This window comes from Heliangelus exortis, chromosome 5 (genome assembly GCF_036169615.1).
Source record: "Heliangelus exortis chromosome 5, bHelExo1.hap1, whole genome shotgun sequence".
Taxonomy (NCBI): Eukaryota; Metazoa; Chordata; class Aves; order Apodiformes; family Trochilidae; genus Heliangelus; species Heliangelus exortis.
Window position 1 is genome coordinate 24,376,881 of NC_092426.1, and position 18,872 is coordinate 24,395,752.

Sequence of the window (18,872 nt, forward strand, 5' to 3'; positions counted from 1 at the left end):
TGTTCCTCTCCCTTTAAATACAATTTCTTCTATATTCAGAAAAAAAATATTGATCTTTTTATTTATTCATTGCTGATTTTTTTATATCATCTCGCCAGCACATAAAAGAATCAGTGTAATGATTGTTACTTAGGAAGTAAGCAGAGTGACATTATCTATCTGTGTGCTTGAAAAGGCTGAAGCATTAACTGCTTTACTTAAAAGTGAAAATAGAATTGGTAGTATAGTAATGATATATTGTTCATGCGTACAAATGTAATTTCTTGTTTTTTCCTCAATAGATTGCTTGGCTTCTACAAAGGAATATTTCCCCCCATCTTGGCTGAGACACCCAAAAGGGCAGTAAAGGTAAAAACCCCATAATTCCTTCTTTAAAAATATGAGTCGGGATAGTGGCAGCTATCCCTAGTGGCAGCTATTATTTCTCCCCCACTGACTGACATTGGAATCTTTTACTTATTTGGCATATTAATGTTCTGATTTTTACTACAACACTTTCCTGTTGATAGGAACTTAGCTTGATTAAGAAGTCTAGGATAAGGCTCTTAAATTATAGGCTATTTTTGACCTGTATATATAATATTGCTGAAAAACAAATTACAATTAGCTTATACAATCAAAATTAATGAAATATAATAAGTAATATTTTAACCTCATAATTATCTCTGGTTTAGACATTTTGTTTCACCAAAAGTGCCTGCAACTTGCAAAACGACTAGGAATAGCTTAATAAATTAGCACAAAAAACCATTAAAGAAGCCACTCCTAATAAGTACCTACTCAGTAACTTTAAGTAGTATAGCTGCAGGTTTGAAGTGCTGCCCAGAGTTTTCTTGTCATTCAAGGAGCACTCTACTCCATTCTCTCTCTTTTGTACAGATTGGACATAATAATGGGTACCACCCTGCACCATGCAACAAACATTTAACTCCAGCTCTCTTACATCTGAAATAGATGCAAGCCTATCAAAGTGTATTTGCTGTCAAATGTTGATCTAATTTTCTTTTCTTCTTTCATGTTCTTTTTTTGTAGAGTATTATTTTAGTAACATTCGTAAGCAAAATACATCAATATGTAATTTTTTTTCACTTAAGTCATGCACCTTTTTTAATTAGAAAACCAGTGATTAAGCAACTCATCTTAAAATTCCAAATATAGGAAAGCATCCAGTGTGAGAGCAAAATTTTCTTTGTCTTTTATTTAAGATCTTTGCATTTTCCCATAGTTTCACTAAATGTATCAAAAAGATTTACTGTACAGAATGTCTTGATTTTCCTTTCTTTCTCTTTTTGTTTCTTTCTAAATAGGTTGTGTATGATTCTGGTCCTTAGTCTGCAATTAATCATTCACATTCCAATTCCTCTACAGAAGAATAATATTTATATAAAGTGACAGGATGTGACCTTGTAACAGAATCCTAAAGGAGTTCTGGTAATGTCATCTTCTTGTTTGCATTGGCATTTTAGATGCAAACGACATATGTCACCTATCTCAAAATTGTTTACTATGACTAAGAACACTAAAGTTCTATTTTATAGCAAAGTGGCAGTGAAGAATAGATGGATGATAATTAGAAAATCCCTAATAACTAATTTTCTTTGAACTATGCAGTTTCCTCTGTCTCTCCATTTCATATAATTTGAAACAGGTCAAAATCAATCTTATCATGCTTTTTAGATTCCAGCATATAATTAGTTAAAATACCAGCCCAAGTTTGATTTCTTTCCCACCATCCTGAGTGATTCAAAAATCATGAGTCACTTTCTCTTACTCAAAAAACCTTATTGGTATTCAATATAATTATAGAATCATAGAAATATTTAAGTTGGGAGGGATCTCTGGAGGTCATCTGGTAAGCCTCCTGCTCAAAGAGATCTGACTTCATGGTTAGATCAGGTTGTTTGGATGTCTTTTCTAGTTGAGTTCTGAAAATCTTCAAGGATGGAAACCACAGCCTCTCAGTGCTCCTGCTCCACTGCCTAATTGCTTTCACTGTGAAGCATTTTTTGTTATATCCAATTGGAACTCCCTTGTTGCAACTTTTGCCTATTGCCTCTTGAGCTTCTGATGTGAAGTCTGACTTTGTCTTCTGTACAACTTTGGATGGCAAAAGGCATTTTCTCCCAGATGATGTTCTAATATTTGAAAGGGACCTACAAGAAAGCTGGGCTAGGGCATTTTGCACCAGTATGTAGTGAGAGGACAAGGGACAATGGTTTAAAACTTGAATAGGGGAGATTTAGGTGAGACATTAGGAAAGAATTCTTTCCTGTGAGATTGTGATATGCTGGAATAGGTTACCCAGGGAAGTTGTGGATGATCCCTCTCTGGAAGTGTTCAACACCAGCAACGTGGTCCAGTGAATGTGGACCACCGCCCCGCCCCAGGGGGTAAGAACAAGGTGATCTTTAAGATCCCTTCCATCCCAAACCACACTCTGATTCTATGATTCTAAGACAGAATGTCTTCATCCTTCTCATCTCCAAGGTAAACAGACTCTGTTCTCTCAGTCTCTTGTTGTGTACATCATAAATCTACAATTCTTCTAGGGCTCCCTCAGTAGGATGTTTTTTACCTAATTTATGTGGCATTTATGTGAGGGCTCAATAGGTTTTCTGCAACGATGAGAATCAGGTTTAAAGGATAAACATGTTTTTTAAATAAATCCTTTACTTCTTCAATTCTTTTACACTATTCTTTTAAATTTTATATTGTCCTAACGACACCAGAATGACTTTAAGTTACCTTGAGACATCAGCCATATTCTACATTCAGTGACAGAATAGGGCAGGACAGAATGTTGTTGTAAGAACCTGGATACTGAAGCAATTCAGTGCAAGATGTTATATGCCAGTATATGCCTGTCAGTCTGGGCTCAGTGCCAGGGAAGATTATGGAGCAGAATATCTTGAGTGCCATCACATGGCATTTGCAGGACAACAAGGCAATAAGGCCCAGTGGGCACAGGCTCATGAAAGGTAGGTCCTGCTTGACTAACCTGATCTCTTTGTGTGACAAGGTGACCCATACGGTGGATGAGGGAAAGGCTGTTGATGTTGTCCACCTGGACAGGTGTCAGTCTTCTCTCCCAAGTAGCAAGAGATAGAACAAGAGGAAATGGCCTCATGTTTCACCAGGGGAGGTCTAGACTGGATATTAGGAAAGACTTCTTACTGAAAGGCTTGTCAGGTACTGGGATGGGCCACCCTGGGAAGGGGTGGAGTCACCATCCCTGAAGTTATTTAAAAGTCATGAAGATGTGGTGCTTGGGGGCATGGTTTAATGGTAGACTTGACAGTGCTAGGTTAACAGATGGACCTGGTGAACTTAAAGGTCTTTTCAAACCCAAGCAATCCTATGGTTCTATTATTCTATGATTCTACTTTCTAACATCCAAAGTGAAGGTTTTACCCATTCTTTGACCTGAAAAGGCTCAAGTTTGGTTCAAATTTCCACTAACCTTATTTGGATACAACGCAAACAAGAAATTGCTTCCTTTGGCTCAGTCTCCACCTTTTTCTCTTGTAGTAGGCTTCTTCATTTTGACAGACCTAGAGATGTCTTGTCTGTTGTCAAGCTGAATGAGATTTATACAAAGACTGTATACATGCCTGTGGTTTTGAGACTTGAGAAAGTATAAAAGGTCAAGATGTGACTTCTATGTTCCAGCAACCTTGGTGTGTAGTTATAGTGAAACTTTTTGAAAATCTGTAGTCACGGTGCCTTTTATATCTCATAAAAGTGTATAGAAAATGGACAAGGGAGATTTCTTACTAAGAAGAAATGTACTTGGGCTACTGGAATATTGCATGCATGGTGTGGATATTTGCAAATCAAAATAAAACTACAAAAATCAAGTTTTTCAACCCCAGTTACTCAGCTAAGTGTTGAAGATACAGCTTCACTGTAAACTATGTTCTCATGTCTGTCTTGCTCTTTCTTTTTGTCTCTCCTTATTTCCCTTTTAAAAAGAAATCTGGTATTTCTGGAAGATGAAAAGTCAAAGTTTATAACTTTATGTTAGACTGAACTTGGAGAAAAGAAGTGATGCTGCCAATACAATGGTTAACAGATGAACTTTTGGGGCAAATTTATATTGTTCATGTGTTCCCAAACATCTTGTTTCAAGCATATATTTTTATCTTAGAGTTATTGAACCATCTGGTAAGTACTTTGGCTATTTTCTGTCTAACTTGAATTAAAGTCTATCTTTGCCAGATGGGCAATATTAGTGATTTTATACACGAAAGCATGTTTTAAATACATTTATTCTGAATTTTTGAGTTGTTTTTTTGTTGTTTTTGGTTGGTCGGGGTTTTTTGTACAAGAATATTAATTTAATACAACTGTAGAGAAAAAGACAAATTATGTTGTGCTTTCAAAAAACATTTTGGATGGACATACACTATATAAATCCATATGATACAGCTAGATACTTCTTGGCAAATACTAGCTACTCTAGAACACTCAGAAGCATTTATGCTGGTTATAGTTACTGTTAAGTGGTTATTTTATTTATGACTCTAGGAAGCTATTGATTTTTAAGATAACATTTTTAAGGCCAAAAAAATTGCTAGGTAATGTATTTTTGTCTTTATTACAACCATTTTACAGATCTGTAACACTGTGGAAAACATTAAGGAATACCAGAAATTCCATTAAAGGTTAACAGGGCAATAATGAGTAGAAAGGTGCTGGAGAGAGAATAAAGAAAACTTTATCCCAATAAGAAACTAATTTAGTTCAGTGAAGTAACTCACCCACCCACAACTGACACTTTCTCAGAGACTTCCTTTTACCTACAGAATACCTTCAGTTATCCAAAAGATGAACCTACAGTCTAAGTAACAATTCTATCTTCTCTGATTATTGGCAAGGCCAGAAAAACAATTTTAAACATGTTTGTAAGGTGTTTGTAAGATTAGTGTTCAATCTGTACAGTATTTGGAGCATAAAATCTGAGCCCTGATTCTCAGGCCTTTCCTACAAAATGAGATAATAATTCCTGCTGAGGATTTTAAAAAGTGTCCACTGGCCACAGTATCAGTCCTTCAGTTTACCACAATTTAACATCCTAGTTTGGCATTAAGTATACAAGTTCCCTCCTGCTTTATATGCAGTGGCATTATTAACACATTAACAAGCTCTCTGTTGGTTTTGTTGTTATTCTAGTGACTTTTCATTTGAAGTAGATTTTCATTGAAAAATGTTATTGACTTTGCCATAGGGCAGTGTTCTAAACAATGAAAAATGACAAGCTACTGCTTACTACTTGTGTTCCTTTACACATAGTTTAGGGAAAAGCTGTTTTATTCTGATAGATCTGTGGCAACTAAGCCCTGAGGGACTGAACTTGCTTCTTTGGCTGAGATCCAGCACAGGTCACCCAGAATCTCTTTGTTTTGTCTTAAAATTCTATTCCCTTGCGTGTATTGCAATTCTCAAATCTCCATTGACCTCATTTCCCATTGCCTTCCTCTCATGGTGAACCAGTTTGATGGCCACGTGTGAGGGATCATGGCATCACATGCGGGAGCAGAATGTGCAGACTTTCAGAGGATCCCACCTTCATTTGAATCAGCTTGCTCTAAACTAATCAAGTGTTACAGGTCAGCTTTGGAAAATGGCCAGAAAAACCAGAGGTTCTACTTACTTACTTAGAGCTCTTGCTCCAGTAGATATCCATGAACCATGCGCTGGAAACAAACTCTTACATAAAACATTAAATGCACTTAGGCTGCAATAATACATGATATACTAATAAAATAAGCTCTGAAGCCTTATTTTCTACTTCTGCACAGTTACACTGCTACAGAGAGTATGAAACAAAAGTGGCATATATTCATTTTGCAGAACTGAACACAGCTACTCGGGATACGAGGTAGTGAAGCTCCACTGTAGTTTAGTTTCACTCATTTACATAAGTAACTCAATTTTTTTTCAATGCAATTTAAGTCTAATTTTTACTTACAGTTTTTCACCTTTGAACAATACAAGAAGCTACTAGGATATTCATCATTACCCCCAGGACTGGTATGTATGGATACAGAACTTAATATTCTCATTTAATATGTGTATACTGAACAGTCCCACCCTTTTCCTCCCATAACAGGAGGCCAGACTTAAAGGGATCAGTTGAACCAACAGTTTCTGAGAACATAATTGTCCTTGGAAACACCAGTAACAGAATTTATCAAAATTATAGTTATCTTAATTCTTATATCAAATGTCTTTAGAATAATTTCCTACAATATCATAACATTTGTTACCTTGGATAGTGACAGTCACCATGGAAGAGTCAGTATGCAGCTTCATTTTTGCAAAATAACCAAAAATTCTTGAACATTATAATTATTGGGTTTTTTAGTTCATGTGATAGTGACTAGAAACTTCAGCCAGGTAGCAGAGTGCTATTCTTCAAGGCACAGTACAACTATAAAAAATATAGACTCCAGTCTTATTCTAAACATTTTCTAACAGAAACATATGCTATGGATATGAAAGTGGTACCTCCAAAGGCAGTAAGGCTGGAGCTTGCCAATACCCTCATAATATACTATTCTTCTCTTTCTTGAACTCTCGAGAATCCCTGCTCAAATCCCTTTGTATTAAAGAAGTTTTTTCACTTGTTTTGTCCTTACCATTGGCTTCCTTGAATATACCAAATATTTCAGTATTTTTCTGTTACTCATTAGCATATTTTAAAATGCAGTCATGATGGAAAGCAAGGCGGTGAATGTCTCCATTTTTATGTCTGTAATATACCACCAGCTTCTAAGCAAACAGAATTAATTCATTCTTGCAGAGAATGCTGACACGTCTGTTGTGTCACTCATTCCCCTAGGAACCTTTATACAATTGATATTTTCTTAGGAGGACTATTCTTCTGCTTGTTCAGTTTGCTTAAGTACTGCACTATTTGAATTTCTTACATTTCTTTTTTTTTTTTTTTTTTAAGTGAATATTCTAGTCCCATATGCTTTATGTTCAGTGCAGAGTTGTTTTGATTTTTTTTTCCAGTGCTTCATAACTGTGTTTAAATTTGTGTTTTTATTCAGACTCCACCCAAAGATAACATGAGGGCATTGTTTTTCCATGTTTTTGTAATAAAATTGGTACAACAGTTTTTCTTCCAACTGAAAAGAGAACTGATTGACAGTAGTCTGACATTTTATTTTGTGTTTTTTGGACTGTGGTTTATGGCTATTGTCATATTGCCTTCATGAACTGTCAGTATGTAATCAAGGGCTAAAATGTAGCAATAGAACACTGCTGCTTTACTGTAATCTTGCATTTTGCATCACTTACTCTGTTTCATAATCTGATATATGGGAACTTTTACTACTTAATTTATACCTTTAATTTTAACTTTCCTAGGCATTTGCAGTTGCTGGCTTGGGATCTGGGTTGACAGAGGCAGTTGTGGTTAACCCTTTTGAAGTTGTAAAGGTTACCTTGCAGGCAAACCAGAATGCCTTCACAGAGGTATGAGACTTGCTCCATTCTTCTTTTTCTGCTTAATTAGGCATAATGCACTTCAAAGTTCACATTTAGAGCTGAATGCCCATGATATATTGGGCTTGTGCAAATGCTTTTGCCACAGACTTAACTGAAATGGAAAAAGTGAGGAGAGACTTGTTAGATGATGCCTTCAGACTTGCAGAAATGGATAGAGTATTGTCTGCCATGCCAGCATCTCCATTGCAAATATTCTGTGCCTGAGGTGCACCTCAGTTTCCCCAGAGCAGACAGCATCCCAGCACCATGAGGAACTGTAACCCAGAAGCAGGAACCTCAGCCCCTTGTACACAGTGCATTTGCTCCAGGACATCCAGGCTCCAAGTGAGCACAAAAGGTCAGCGTAAAACACCACGACCCCATGCCCCAGCCAGGCTCCATGTACATGGTATATTTTCAGAGTGTTGAATAAAATTGCTTATATTGCTCTTTACACTTATAAGCACAAACTGGGAAACAGTCATATACTAAAGCACGGTGATAATTAAAATTCCTGTTTCAATTCAGAGTTTTATTATCCAAATATTTTTTTTTGTTCAAAGGATATAGTGAGCAAAACTGACTTTGTCCATGATTCTGGATACTGCTGAAAGGGGAACAAGACTAAACTGGAAAACAGTGATTTATCAAAATCAAGTGTTCCCAAGAATGCACAAGCTTTTATTAATTTCAGTGTAGAAAATGTTCCAGGATCAAGTGGAGGCAAACAGTCACAGAGTTCCTTCTTTCTTTTCTTAGTGAATAAAGCAATAATTGTCAAATCAGTTCTTTCAAAATCTTTTGAGAAATCAGCTATAGCATGGTAGAAGTGTCAAGCCACATAAGCATGGCTTGAAAAGTTTGGCTTGACCCCTGGTGAGGCAAGATTTTGCATATTTTACTTTAATGCAGTTTTGATTAATACTTTCATGCCTTGTAGCATTTATCTGTGCAAACTGAATCCTTCTGCGGGATGCCCAGTAAAGAGATTTATCACCTTGCCAGTTATGTAAGCTGTTTGGGCCAAGCTCCTTGGGTAAATCTGAAAAAACACTACCACTGACTTGTACATGTCATAGAGTAGGCAGTACCTACTCCCTAACTTATTCAGAGAAGCATTCATAGAATCGTAGAATGGTTTGGGTTGGAGGGGACCTTAAAGATCATCAAACACTGTGTCAAGGGACACCTTCCACTTGACCACTTTTCTCTTTCAGAGTAAATTTAAAAAAATTTGGTAACTTTCTGTTAAATTCTCAGTGCTTGTGAAAGAGATGCTTCATTGCTCCAAGTCTCCAGCCTAGACATGTTTTAACCTTGGGCAGCAAAGGCAATGAAGCAGAGAACTGATACAGTACAGGAGTAAAAAGGTTAGGATCCTGAAAGGAGTGTATGAGAGGATGTGTCTCTCTCAGAAAGGTGATATGAAAAAATTATGGACTATTACTGGTCCAGCAGTAGTAGACAAAGCAGATATTACAGATCTATCTGCCTCATAGTTGTGAAGATACAATTAACATATTAATAAAACTTCTGGTTTTGAGTGTAAATCCAGCAGCATTATATTTTGAGCACACTAGTTCTTGTGAAGTTGCAAGAGACCAATATATCATTTCACTTTATAGATTTTAATTTTTTAATCTATTTCAAACTTCATAACTAAGTTTGGAGCATTTACTTTAATTACATCATCCTTTCCTTGGTGACCTTCAGAATACACAGCTGTTCAAAAGCATTCTGAGTTCTCTTGCTTTATGTGACTATTGAGAATTTAATTTTAATGCAAATTTCACCAAATTCACATAATTGCATATTATCATACAAATAAAATTGCAAACGAATGCTATTGAGTCTCCACCAGGAACCTAATTTACACCTAAAATATAAATAAAAGTGTCTATCTGCCCCAATGAAAAAAATTCAAGGGTTTTTAAATAAAAAAAATAGTTAAATCACAAGCATACCAATTTTTAATATGTCTTTAAAAGAAGGTATTAGAATTTCACATTTTGCTGTAAATCAGGTAAACTCCAGTAACTTCATTACCATGACCTAAAGTTCTCCTTAATAATATGTTAAAAAAGATTCCATACTAAAGCTTATAAACTCAAGTCTACATGCATGGTATATCATACAGCATAAGGCAATGATACACTCATTTCAGTTCCATGCACTGTTTTTCTGAAAGGTTTAAGTATGTGCTTATGATTGCATAGCTTCCTTACTATGTGATGAAACCTAATGCACTTCACATATTTCTCTGACTATTGTGATGAAATAATAAATATGTTTTGTTTAAAAGGAACAAGGAAGAGCATGAACATATACACCCACACCCAGACTTCTGCACACCCCCAAAGCAAATATTCACACACTACAGTGACAGATGAACTATTTTGTGGTACCAGATCATCTATCTAGGGCTGATAGATTTAAAGAGGAAGGACACTATAAGTCACTTATAGACACTTTTGCTACAGGTAAAAATAATAGTGATTCTTTTTAACGTAAACTGCTAGAAGGCCTAACACCTTGGGGTTGGGGTTGTTTTTGTTTGTTTGTTTTCTTTTACCTTTAGCCATGAATAGCTCACTGGCTATGGAAACTGGTGTGGTAATAAAAATCTCACCTGGTTTAAGCATTGTGATTAATTTAGCAGATACAAGTTTCTGTTTTATGATGAGAATAATCTGACTCCAGATTCTGACTGGGTCTCTATTAAGTACAAATCAACAGCTGTGTAAAGTGAATTAAATTCCAGATGTTTATACAATAAATTCCTCCATCTGAATTAGTCACCCTAAGATTCTTCCATCATCAGGGATGAAACAGATATCCTATGGCTTGGTCAGCTGACATTCATGATACCTACTGCAGATGAAGGGATGTGCTGTGTAGGAAAGCCTTCCTTACTGGTAAAGGAATGAAAAAGGGAGTCTTTTTGAGTATCTCAGATGTAGACATAGATATTGCAGGTGCCTACAGTTGGACTGATGAATCCCATTTCAAGTGTTCAGCAAGTGACAGGCTTGGTCTCTGAGTCATTAGTAAATCCGTATTCAAGATGAGACCAAGGAACCTTACTACTGAAAGTTCCTGTACTCAGCTGAAATCACATTATTCAGGACAACCGTTATTTTTTTAAGATCTAATCCTCATGTTTTGTGCATGAGAAAGGATGTTATTGCTAGTGTCTGGAACATAGCCCATGTTGGGTATCTACATTTTAGAACACATTCTGATTTGGATCCCTGGCGGCAGTTAGGAAAGTAAACTATAGTAAAATATTTGTGCAGCATTAGCCGGATAATATTAATTACCAAATATGAAAAACCAGAATGAAACTTAGTATTAAAGACTAAACTTGTTGGTCACCTAAATAAGCTGTCACATGCTGTGTCAGATAAAATAGGCATCATTTGCCAATGGTGTTGATCTATCACAGTGATATTTTGAAATGGAAAGCTATTAAACAAATAAGTTTATTGAAATTAGCGGTGTTCACAGCGCTGTAGTCAAAATTCCACTATATTTTCATGTTTGAGCCTCCTAGCGGAAGTGATGTTTTGCCTTTCTAATTAAATATTTGTTTACCCAGAGCTGGTTTTATGCTTTAAGGAAAGCCAAATTTGAGGCAATGACTTTTTGAGAGAAATTTTTATATAATCCTGCTCAAAACAAATCTAGAATGTTCCAAAGGGGAACACCTGTGTTTTGCAGTTTAACAGAGAATAGATCAAATGTATGTGTAATCAGACAGATCCTATCTGAGGAACTGACCATTATGGAAGTGGATTCTGATGAAATTTCTTCTCTTCTGGTTTTTGTTAAATGGAAGTTGGCCAACTAAGTTATTTCTGTGCCCGTTGGGCATTATTTTCAAAACATTTTCAAAACAGGATTTTTAAAGTAAATTTCCTACATCTGTACCTTGGGATTTAAATGGGTGTTCTCATTTTCAAAATCTAGCTACATTTTTAAGTAAAATAATTAATTTGGAGAACAAAATAGGATTCCCAGTTGGAAGATTAAGAAACCTTTTCAAGATTTTCAACACTAGAAAAAGAAAGTTTCACATGTGATCTGATTTTAAAGAGTACTGTGTACCAGATAACTCCTTCAAAAGCCAGCATCTTAAAGTAGTGGTTTGCATCCTTAGCAGCATGAAGAGCCTCAGAGGAACTAGTCAGGTTCCCAGACAATACATATGATTTTTGTCACCTTTCAATGACATTCCTAACTTTGATTCTGCAAACTGCCAAATTGTCTTCAACAAATATTCAAACAAATATTTATAGCCTCTCTTATTGTACTAATTTGTGGCTCCCAAAGATTTGCTTCCTTAGCCATAATGGTTTAAGAAAGTCCTGTTGCAATTCTGTCCCTTTTATCACTTCCTCAAAATGCAAGTTCCTGATTGGTTTTACTAGAGAAGAATAATTGTTATGTAATCTAGTTGTGTAAGGGTTTCATCTGGCATAATATTAACAGCATAGCATCAATTATAAGAAACCTATTGACAAATTCACATATTCAAAGCCATATGTTGCTCTATAAAATCTTTTATCTTTTTAATTATCTTTTTTTTAAGACCTTCTCATTTGCTTTAGGGATCCTTAGTCTTTTACAGTACTCAAGTTGTATTTTCATCTTTTTTTCTGCAAGCAGAAAACTGAGGAAACTTTTGTTTAATGAAAGCTGTGATTTTTACATAAAGGGAAAAATTAAAAAATATGGTGAGGCCTAAGATAAAATTACAAGAACTGGCATCTCTGTGTTTGTCAACAGGATTGCAATGGTGCTATGGTTATTGTTTTCTTTTTGTAACGATGATCTCTTCCTTCTTTTGCTTAACTTGTGTAGCAACCATCTAGCTTTGTTCAAGCTCAGCAGATCATTAAAACTGATGGTCTAGGCTTCCAAGGACTCAACAAAGGTCTTACTGCAACACTGGGCCGTCACGGAGTTTTTAACATGATTTACTTTGGATTCTACTTCAATGTGAAAAACATTCTTCCAGTCAATAAAGTAAGTTCTTCATACAGTGTAACAGATAAACAGATGAGAAGTTTGCCAATTTAATTAACACTGTATTTTTCTGTGCAAAGATGTGGCATTTAGTAATAAATAGTGACTAACCTAGGTCTGTGTTTTGCAGAAATTTATAGCATTTTAATGGAAGCAAACCAAGAATTCATACTTCTCTCTTTTTAAGAAAAACTTGGTAGAAATAAAATAGTTAAGTTTCAAATCTCATTTATATGAGTTTCACTTTATACCCTGGTAACGATGTAAAAAGGCAGGAATCAGGATACAGGTATGTTATCCGTGTTAGTTTTGTATGCACTTTTTTGTGGTAAACTGGCTTAGAAGAGAAAAATCAGTTTCTAGAACTTCTGTCAGTATTCACAAAGCAAGGGGTGAAACTTGAGGAAGTGCAGTTGCAGTACATGGGGTCCTCTGGCCATGTACCAGGCTAATTAGTCAAAATAGAGTTCAACCTAGTGTTGGAGGATGACAGGGCAGATTTATCCATATGGGAGGGAACCAGGCCAAAAGAGATCCTACAGGGTCATGCAAATGTAGTTTGTAAGTTTAAAAAAAAAAAAAAAAGTAGCCTAATAGCTGTATTTTTTTACTTGAAGCAATTTTATTTTATAGTCCTGTATTCCTTTATGTTAACAAAGGAAATGTTTCCCTATACAACAAAGGGAAATTGTACTAATGAAAATGTGGCAATACTGGGAACTTTCTAAATGACTGCATGAGCAACAGCTAATGGTTTATTAATGACTCCAGTGAGTTACTTACTGAACTGTGTTTTCACTAATGTGATTTTTAGATGATGACAGTTAAACAGTCACAGGTGTAATATGTAGTGATATTCCTATAAGAATCTGCAATTTACATCAGAAGGGATCAGTTTCTATTCCCAAATGAAGTAACACCTCTTTTTTTTCTGCACTTCTGAGAAGCCTGGTATTTTTTTTGGCAACATTGTGCAAATGGAGAAAAGCTCCACTTCTTAGTTGCAGATCATTACAGTAAATTGAATTGTCCAAGAGTAGCAACCCCACAAGTTTCTACAAGCTTCTTTGAGTCCATTTAAGCACGCTTAACCATGTACTTTAATCACACATTCTAAAAACTCCAGGCTCAAGCATAACTTGATACTAAGATAGGAGTAATCACATTTACGTTGATCAAAAGGTGAAAAAAAATATAATAACTATGCAGAACATTCAGAATCATATGCAGGTAAGGACAGAGGCTTTTGTAAAATTTCTATGGAAATCCTGAAGTGTTCTTGCATAGCAATTGAAGAATAGTGTTTCCCAGCCTTTCAGATTTAAAAAAAAAAAAAAAAAAGGGCGGGAGGTAAATACCACATTATTAGAAAGATCCAGAGCTTTATTAACTTTGTACAGATTGTGTGTGATACAGAGAATTGTTTAACATCTACAACACATATCTAAATAAATCTAGAAAATGAGAGAGAAATTTCTTAAGTGGTGTCAGCCAGTGGCCCAGCTGTCCTGCACAAACTGTCAAAAGCAAAGAGCAATTTATCAATGTGGCATTCAGTTGCACGAACTGTATATAAGTGGGAAAGTTTGCCTTGTGCTTGACCAGTGCACAGTAGATTACACGGTGGCTCACACAGTGGCTGCATCTGTGCCAGTAAATTGAGCAGCAACACTGAAACTCAGTCATCTGTGCTGTTATATGTTCCCTGGCACAGCTTTGGCCCAGGACAGCCAACCCTGTTCCTGGGTACAGCTGAGAAGCTAACACAGACAAGGAATAATTTCTAATAAGCAGGTTTCCTGCAGACAGTCAGTTTGGAATAGTCAATAGTATTTAATAGCACTATCAAAATTAATAGGACACTAAGCCAGCTGGCAGCAGTGCCAGGGATAGTTCTGCACATACAGACATTGCCAATAATTCTAATCAAAATGCCACAAAAAAAATCAATGCAAATCTTACCCTGAGTTTAACAGGGTAAGACCTTATCTGGCTTGTATGAGCCAACACTATGCATCAGGATTTTATGTGCATTGAACTTCAGTGAATGGAAAACAGAAGTATTCAGCAATTCTTAGTGATATTTAACATGATTTTTCTGTCAGTGGGAAGGTACTAGAGGCAGAAAGATCAAACCTGTACAAGGAATTTGATGGAAGCTGGTTTGCACTCGGTCTGAAACATTTTGGGTAGTTATAACTTTACAAGATTTCTCACATACTTGATTTCATTACAAAATCTAATTTGTTCGCTTTGTATATTTTGCCAGAAAAGAAAATCTTAAGGTCAGTCTTGTGATACTGACAAACATAAAAATTTTGAAATAAGAACACTACACTTTTGAAATAATTTTGGCTCTTGACTATATATCTGCCGTTCACCATCTGTAACGTAAGTGGAAAAATGTATGGAAATGTCCATATGAGCCTTTTAGCTGTCAACAGTGCTAAACTGTGCATTAAATTTGCATCCCAATTAAGGATGTTTGCAGCTTATTTTGCCAAAAACAATAAACGTTTTATGCTGAGTGGTCAAATGATATAAATGATATAAATGACATGTGTGAGTTTTAAATGTTTGTGATGAATTATTTTTCATATGTTCAGTCTGTTCTGCTAAACAGACCATTTATAGCCAACCTCATGCTCTATTTACTGAAAATTGAATAAGCCAGACTTGTTTCAATTGCCACTAATGTATCAGCCACAGAGCATTAACATCTATGCATCTTCACTAGCAATCAAATTAGTCTGCAAATTTATATCCTCTCTGGTTTATGACACCTGCTTTTATAGCACATTTCATAGGCTTCCAGCAGCTCTTGCTTTTCTATTTTCTATCGTAGATAGGTTTGCTGGTAAATTTTAGTTTCACTAAAACCTTTGCTCACTACCACCTCCAAGTGGCTGCCATATTTCTTAAGGAAAGGCGATTTCCTCACTGTCTGTTTAAAAACCCTTTTGAAACATGTGGCCAACTGCAAAACTCATTTCAGGTCAGGCACAGCCTGCCCCAGATGCCATGGACCTGCCAGTTGTTACAAGGGATGCTCCAGCAGACAGCAGGAGGTGGGTGGTGTGTTGCTTCGTCAGAGACAGGTCCATAAACATCTAGAAAAAGAAGAAGTGATGGGAAAACAAAATGGTCAGTTCAGCTTGGTAAATAAGTAAGACAGTGGACAACCATTTTCTTTTTAGTCTTTTTCAGGTCTATGCCAACAAAGAAGTGTTATGTAGGAACAGACAGTGAAAAGGGCATGTGGTGCTACACAGCTGTAAAAATAGTAAACCAAGATGATTTAGGAGAAGGCTGGACCAGAGTGGAAAATAGAATAACCTCAGAGCTACCATCCAAGCTCAGGTTTCAAGATGACTTGTTAATTGGGGAAAAAAAAAGTCAGTGCTGTATCCAGCATGATGTTACAAGCCACCCTTTCATCAGTACTCTCCAATCTGAGGTGTCCTGTGGCTATGAATACTACATGTATTATTACAATAATACTATTGTATTATTATTCTTCTACATGTATTATTACAAACTACATGTCCTGTGCTGCCTACGGCATCATCATCAAAAGATTTTTCAAAGAAGGGGAGTTTGTTGCAACATGAGCTACTCCTGTACTGCAGTATTTCTGTAGGCAAGACAAATATACTGGATGCAGGGGTAATCATTAAGATATCCATTTCTGGGTGCCCTTTTCTGCATGGTTAGTGTCTAAAGCATGCCATGAAAAGGTGACTTGCTTCTAACCCCAACACATTATGAACAATCTGATCATTTGTGTAAAACAACACTGTGCAGGAGGACTGAGTCTTCAACATACTGCACATTTTCTATTCAGTGACCACATTTTTTTGTTGTCTTCTCTTTGTTTTTTATTTGCATCAAGAGTTCTTTGGGGTAGATTTTAATTTTAGGACTAAATGAAGTCCTAAACTTTTCCTATGGGTCCAAAATGCTATGGCAAAAGAGTAAATAATAGATAATAATTTTACTTATAAATCTGGAGTAAGAGGTATAATTTTATTAGGGAATTATATTGTGAGGAAAACAAATCACTGAGAGGATTGCAAACTGTTACACCTTGAACAGCTTACATCCATGTCACTCCAGGTACCAGCCAGGACATTTATCCTAGTGTCTGTCATTAATCTTCTGACTCTGTCAGACATCTGGTAGGTGGGAATTTAAAATTTAAATAAATTTCTGTTGTAATACAACCACTCAAGGAGAAATCTAAGATAACACCAGTGAAAAAGTACATTCAATTTAAAGTGCAGCTGTTACTTTGCATTTTGGAACACATTTTCTGGTCATCAATGTGTTAATTGTAGTTATTATTTCAGCATTTCCTATTAATCCAGACAAAGATCAGACCAACATTGTACTAATCAGACAGTAAGCAATAGTTTACAATAAGGTATTTACCATGTAGATGCATGAGATAGTTCAGGACTGATAAAGCTGTAAAGCAGTTCATTAAGCTGTGGTCAAATCTTGATTAAGTCACAAACAAAAATTATGAATAGTCTTTAAAATAATCAAGGTATGATGTTATCACAACAGTGATGAAACTCATTTTCGTCCTGTCATTTTCACCCTTTCCGGATCCTCACAGCATCCTTTTTTTCCTCCTTACTGATGATTTCCAACAGGAGTTTGCATGCCTCCCATCCATTTCATCACTTCTGTACAAGCCTCTCCCTCTGTAAGAGTAGAATTTGAGTTCCTGTACTTGAAACTTCACCTTAGTCAAAACAGCCAAGAAGCAGCTCTGTCCCTTATTCCTGGGCTGTCTCCCTCTTCAGTATACCAGGCACAACCAAAGTTGGCTAAACCAAAGCCCTTTCTTTTAAAGTCTCCCTTGTCACACAGAGGGAGGTGGAATGTGCAGCATACAATGCAAAGCCTCTCAACTCTATTCCTGGCTTCTCTGCCTATATGTTATGTAACATATTTAAATTTAGTGGTAATTTCAAATCACTTTTGGCCTTTTTATGCCAAGTGTAATTCATCTGTAACACTAATATTATGGCTAATTTTCAAAGCAGCTTAAGAAGTTTAAATAAAATATTTCATTCTCAGTACTATTTTCAGTCTAACTTCAGCAGACTGCTCTGCAGTTATCAGCTTCAAACATTGTTCTATTATTCATATTTATTCTTCATGCAAACTGTCAGGAACTGGCATTCTCTTTATCCAGTAAGATGCTCAGGAGTACTAAAACATATGTAAAAAAGTATTCTTTCTCATAAGATACTTATCTCCAACAACTGAAAAAAAAAAAAAATGTGAAAAGATCTCAAAACAAAAATCCAAATTCGAAGGAAACAAACTTCTAGAATATCTTCATCTAAACAAATTAATGTTTATTATCTTTTGATAATTTTAATTTTTTTTCTTAAAAATATGGTTAAAGTCTACGTTTCTTTGCAACATATTCTGCCACTTTTATTCAGACTGAACAAGGCCTCACAAGGGAAAAACAAGTACTATTCCTTAGGATCCCTATGGTCAGGTTTCCAAACATTACTGCATGTTGGTGGGCTGTCCATGTTATCTGTTTTTGCTTACTTCAAGCAACCTATCTTGGGGAATTTGAGCTGTTCCTTTGAAGATACCTCCTGCTTTCCACTGCATATGCAAGTGTGGTGTCCTACCTTTGAATCACTGTATTGTACCTAAGATGAGGGTGTAAATCAAAACAAATATGTCTACTATGGTGAGTCTTTCTCCACTGTGAAATGCTTTTTCAGTTATTCTGAAATATATTCCAAGCATACATGCCTTACCAAAGGTTATTTGATTTCTGGATTAATATATATGCTGCTTGTTGAATTAAATGACCTTCCATCAGTACACTTGAAGATAGCCTGAAAGCTTTTGACTGAGATCAAAGATTTAAACAGATTCAGACAAAGTACCCAGCAAATAAACAAGTGAATTCAGTGGCAGGAAAGGGAAAGCCTGGGGCTTGGGAGGCTGAAGTGGATAAATTAAAACTGTCTCTAGTCTGTGACCCTCTTGTGCATGGGTGTGTATGTCTGAGATTTAGGGCTAGAATTTTCTGTTGCTAGAAATTATGAAACAAAAAGGGAGGGATTAAGCAGCATCGGATTCAGGAAGAACTCATGGAGTCTCTGCTTCTTTTAAAATGTTATGATGGGAGTAATGAAGCGTAAAAACTGAAAGATGACATCTCAAAATTTTATCTCACAAAGAAGGCAGGGAAATGCAGCAGGACACATAGATGTGATGCTTGCTCCTCTATTTTTAATGGCTGGTGGTGCTCACAGAGCAGGGACTCAGGTGTACAAGAAATGTGATTGTGAAGGTGGGATGAT

General features: G+C 36.0%; 1 protein-coding gene across 1 annotated transcript in view; it reads left to right on the forward strand.

Annotated features, from left to right (window-relative positions):
- The window catches only part of SLC25A21 (solute carrier family 25 member 21), a 243,729-nt gene that overhangs the window by 218,137 nt on the left and 6,720 nt on the right, over positions 1-18,872 (forward strand). Inside the window, exons 6-9 of the mRNA XM_071745054.1 lie at positions 282-348; positions 5,974-6,033; positions 7,378-7,485; positions 12,361-12,525. Of these exons, the coding sequence (XP_071601155.1) occupies positions 282-348; positions 5,974-6,033; positions 7,378-7,485; positions 12,361-12,525 (400 nt within the window). The remainder of the gene's footprint in view (positions 1-281; positions 349-5,973; positions 6,034-7,377; positions 7,486-12,360; positions 12,526-18,872) is intronic.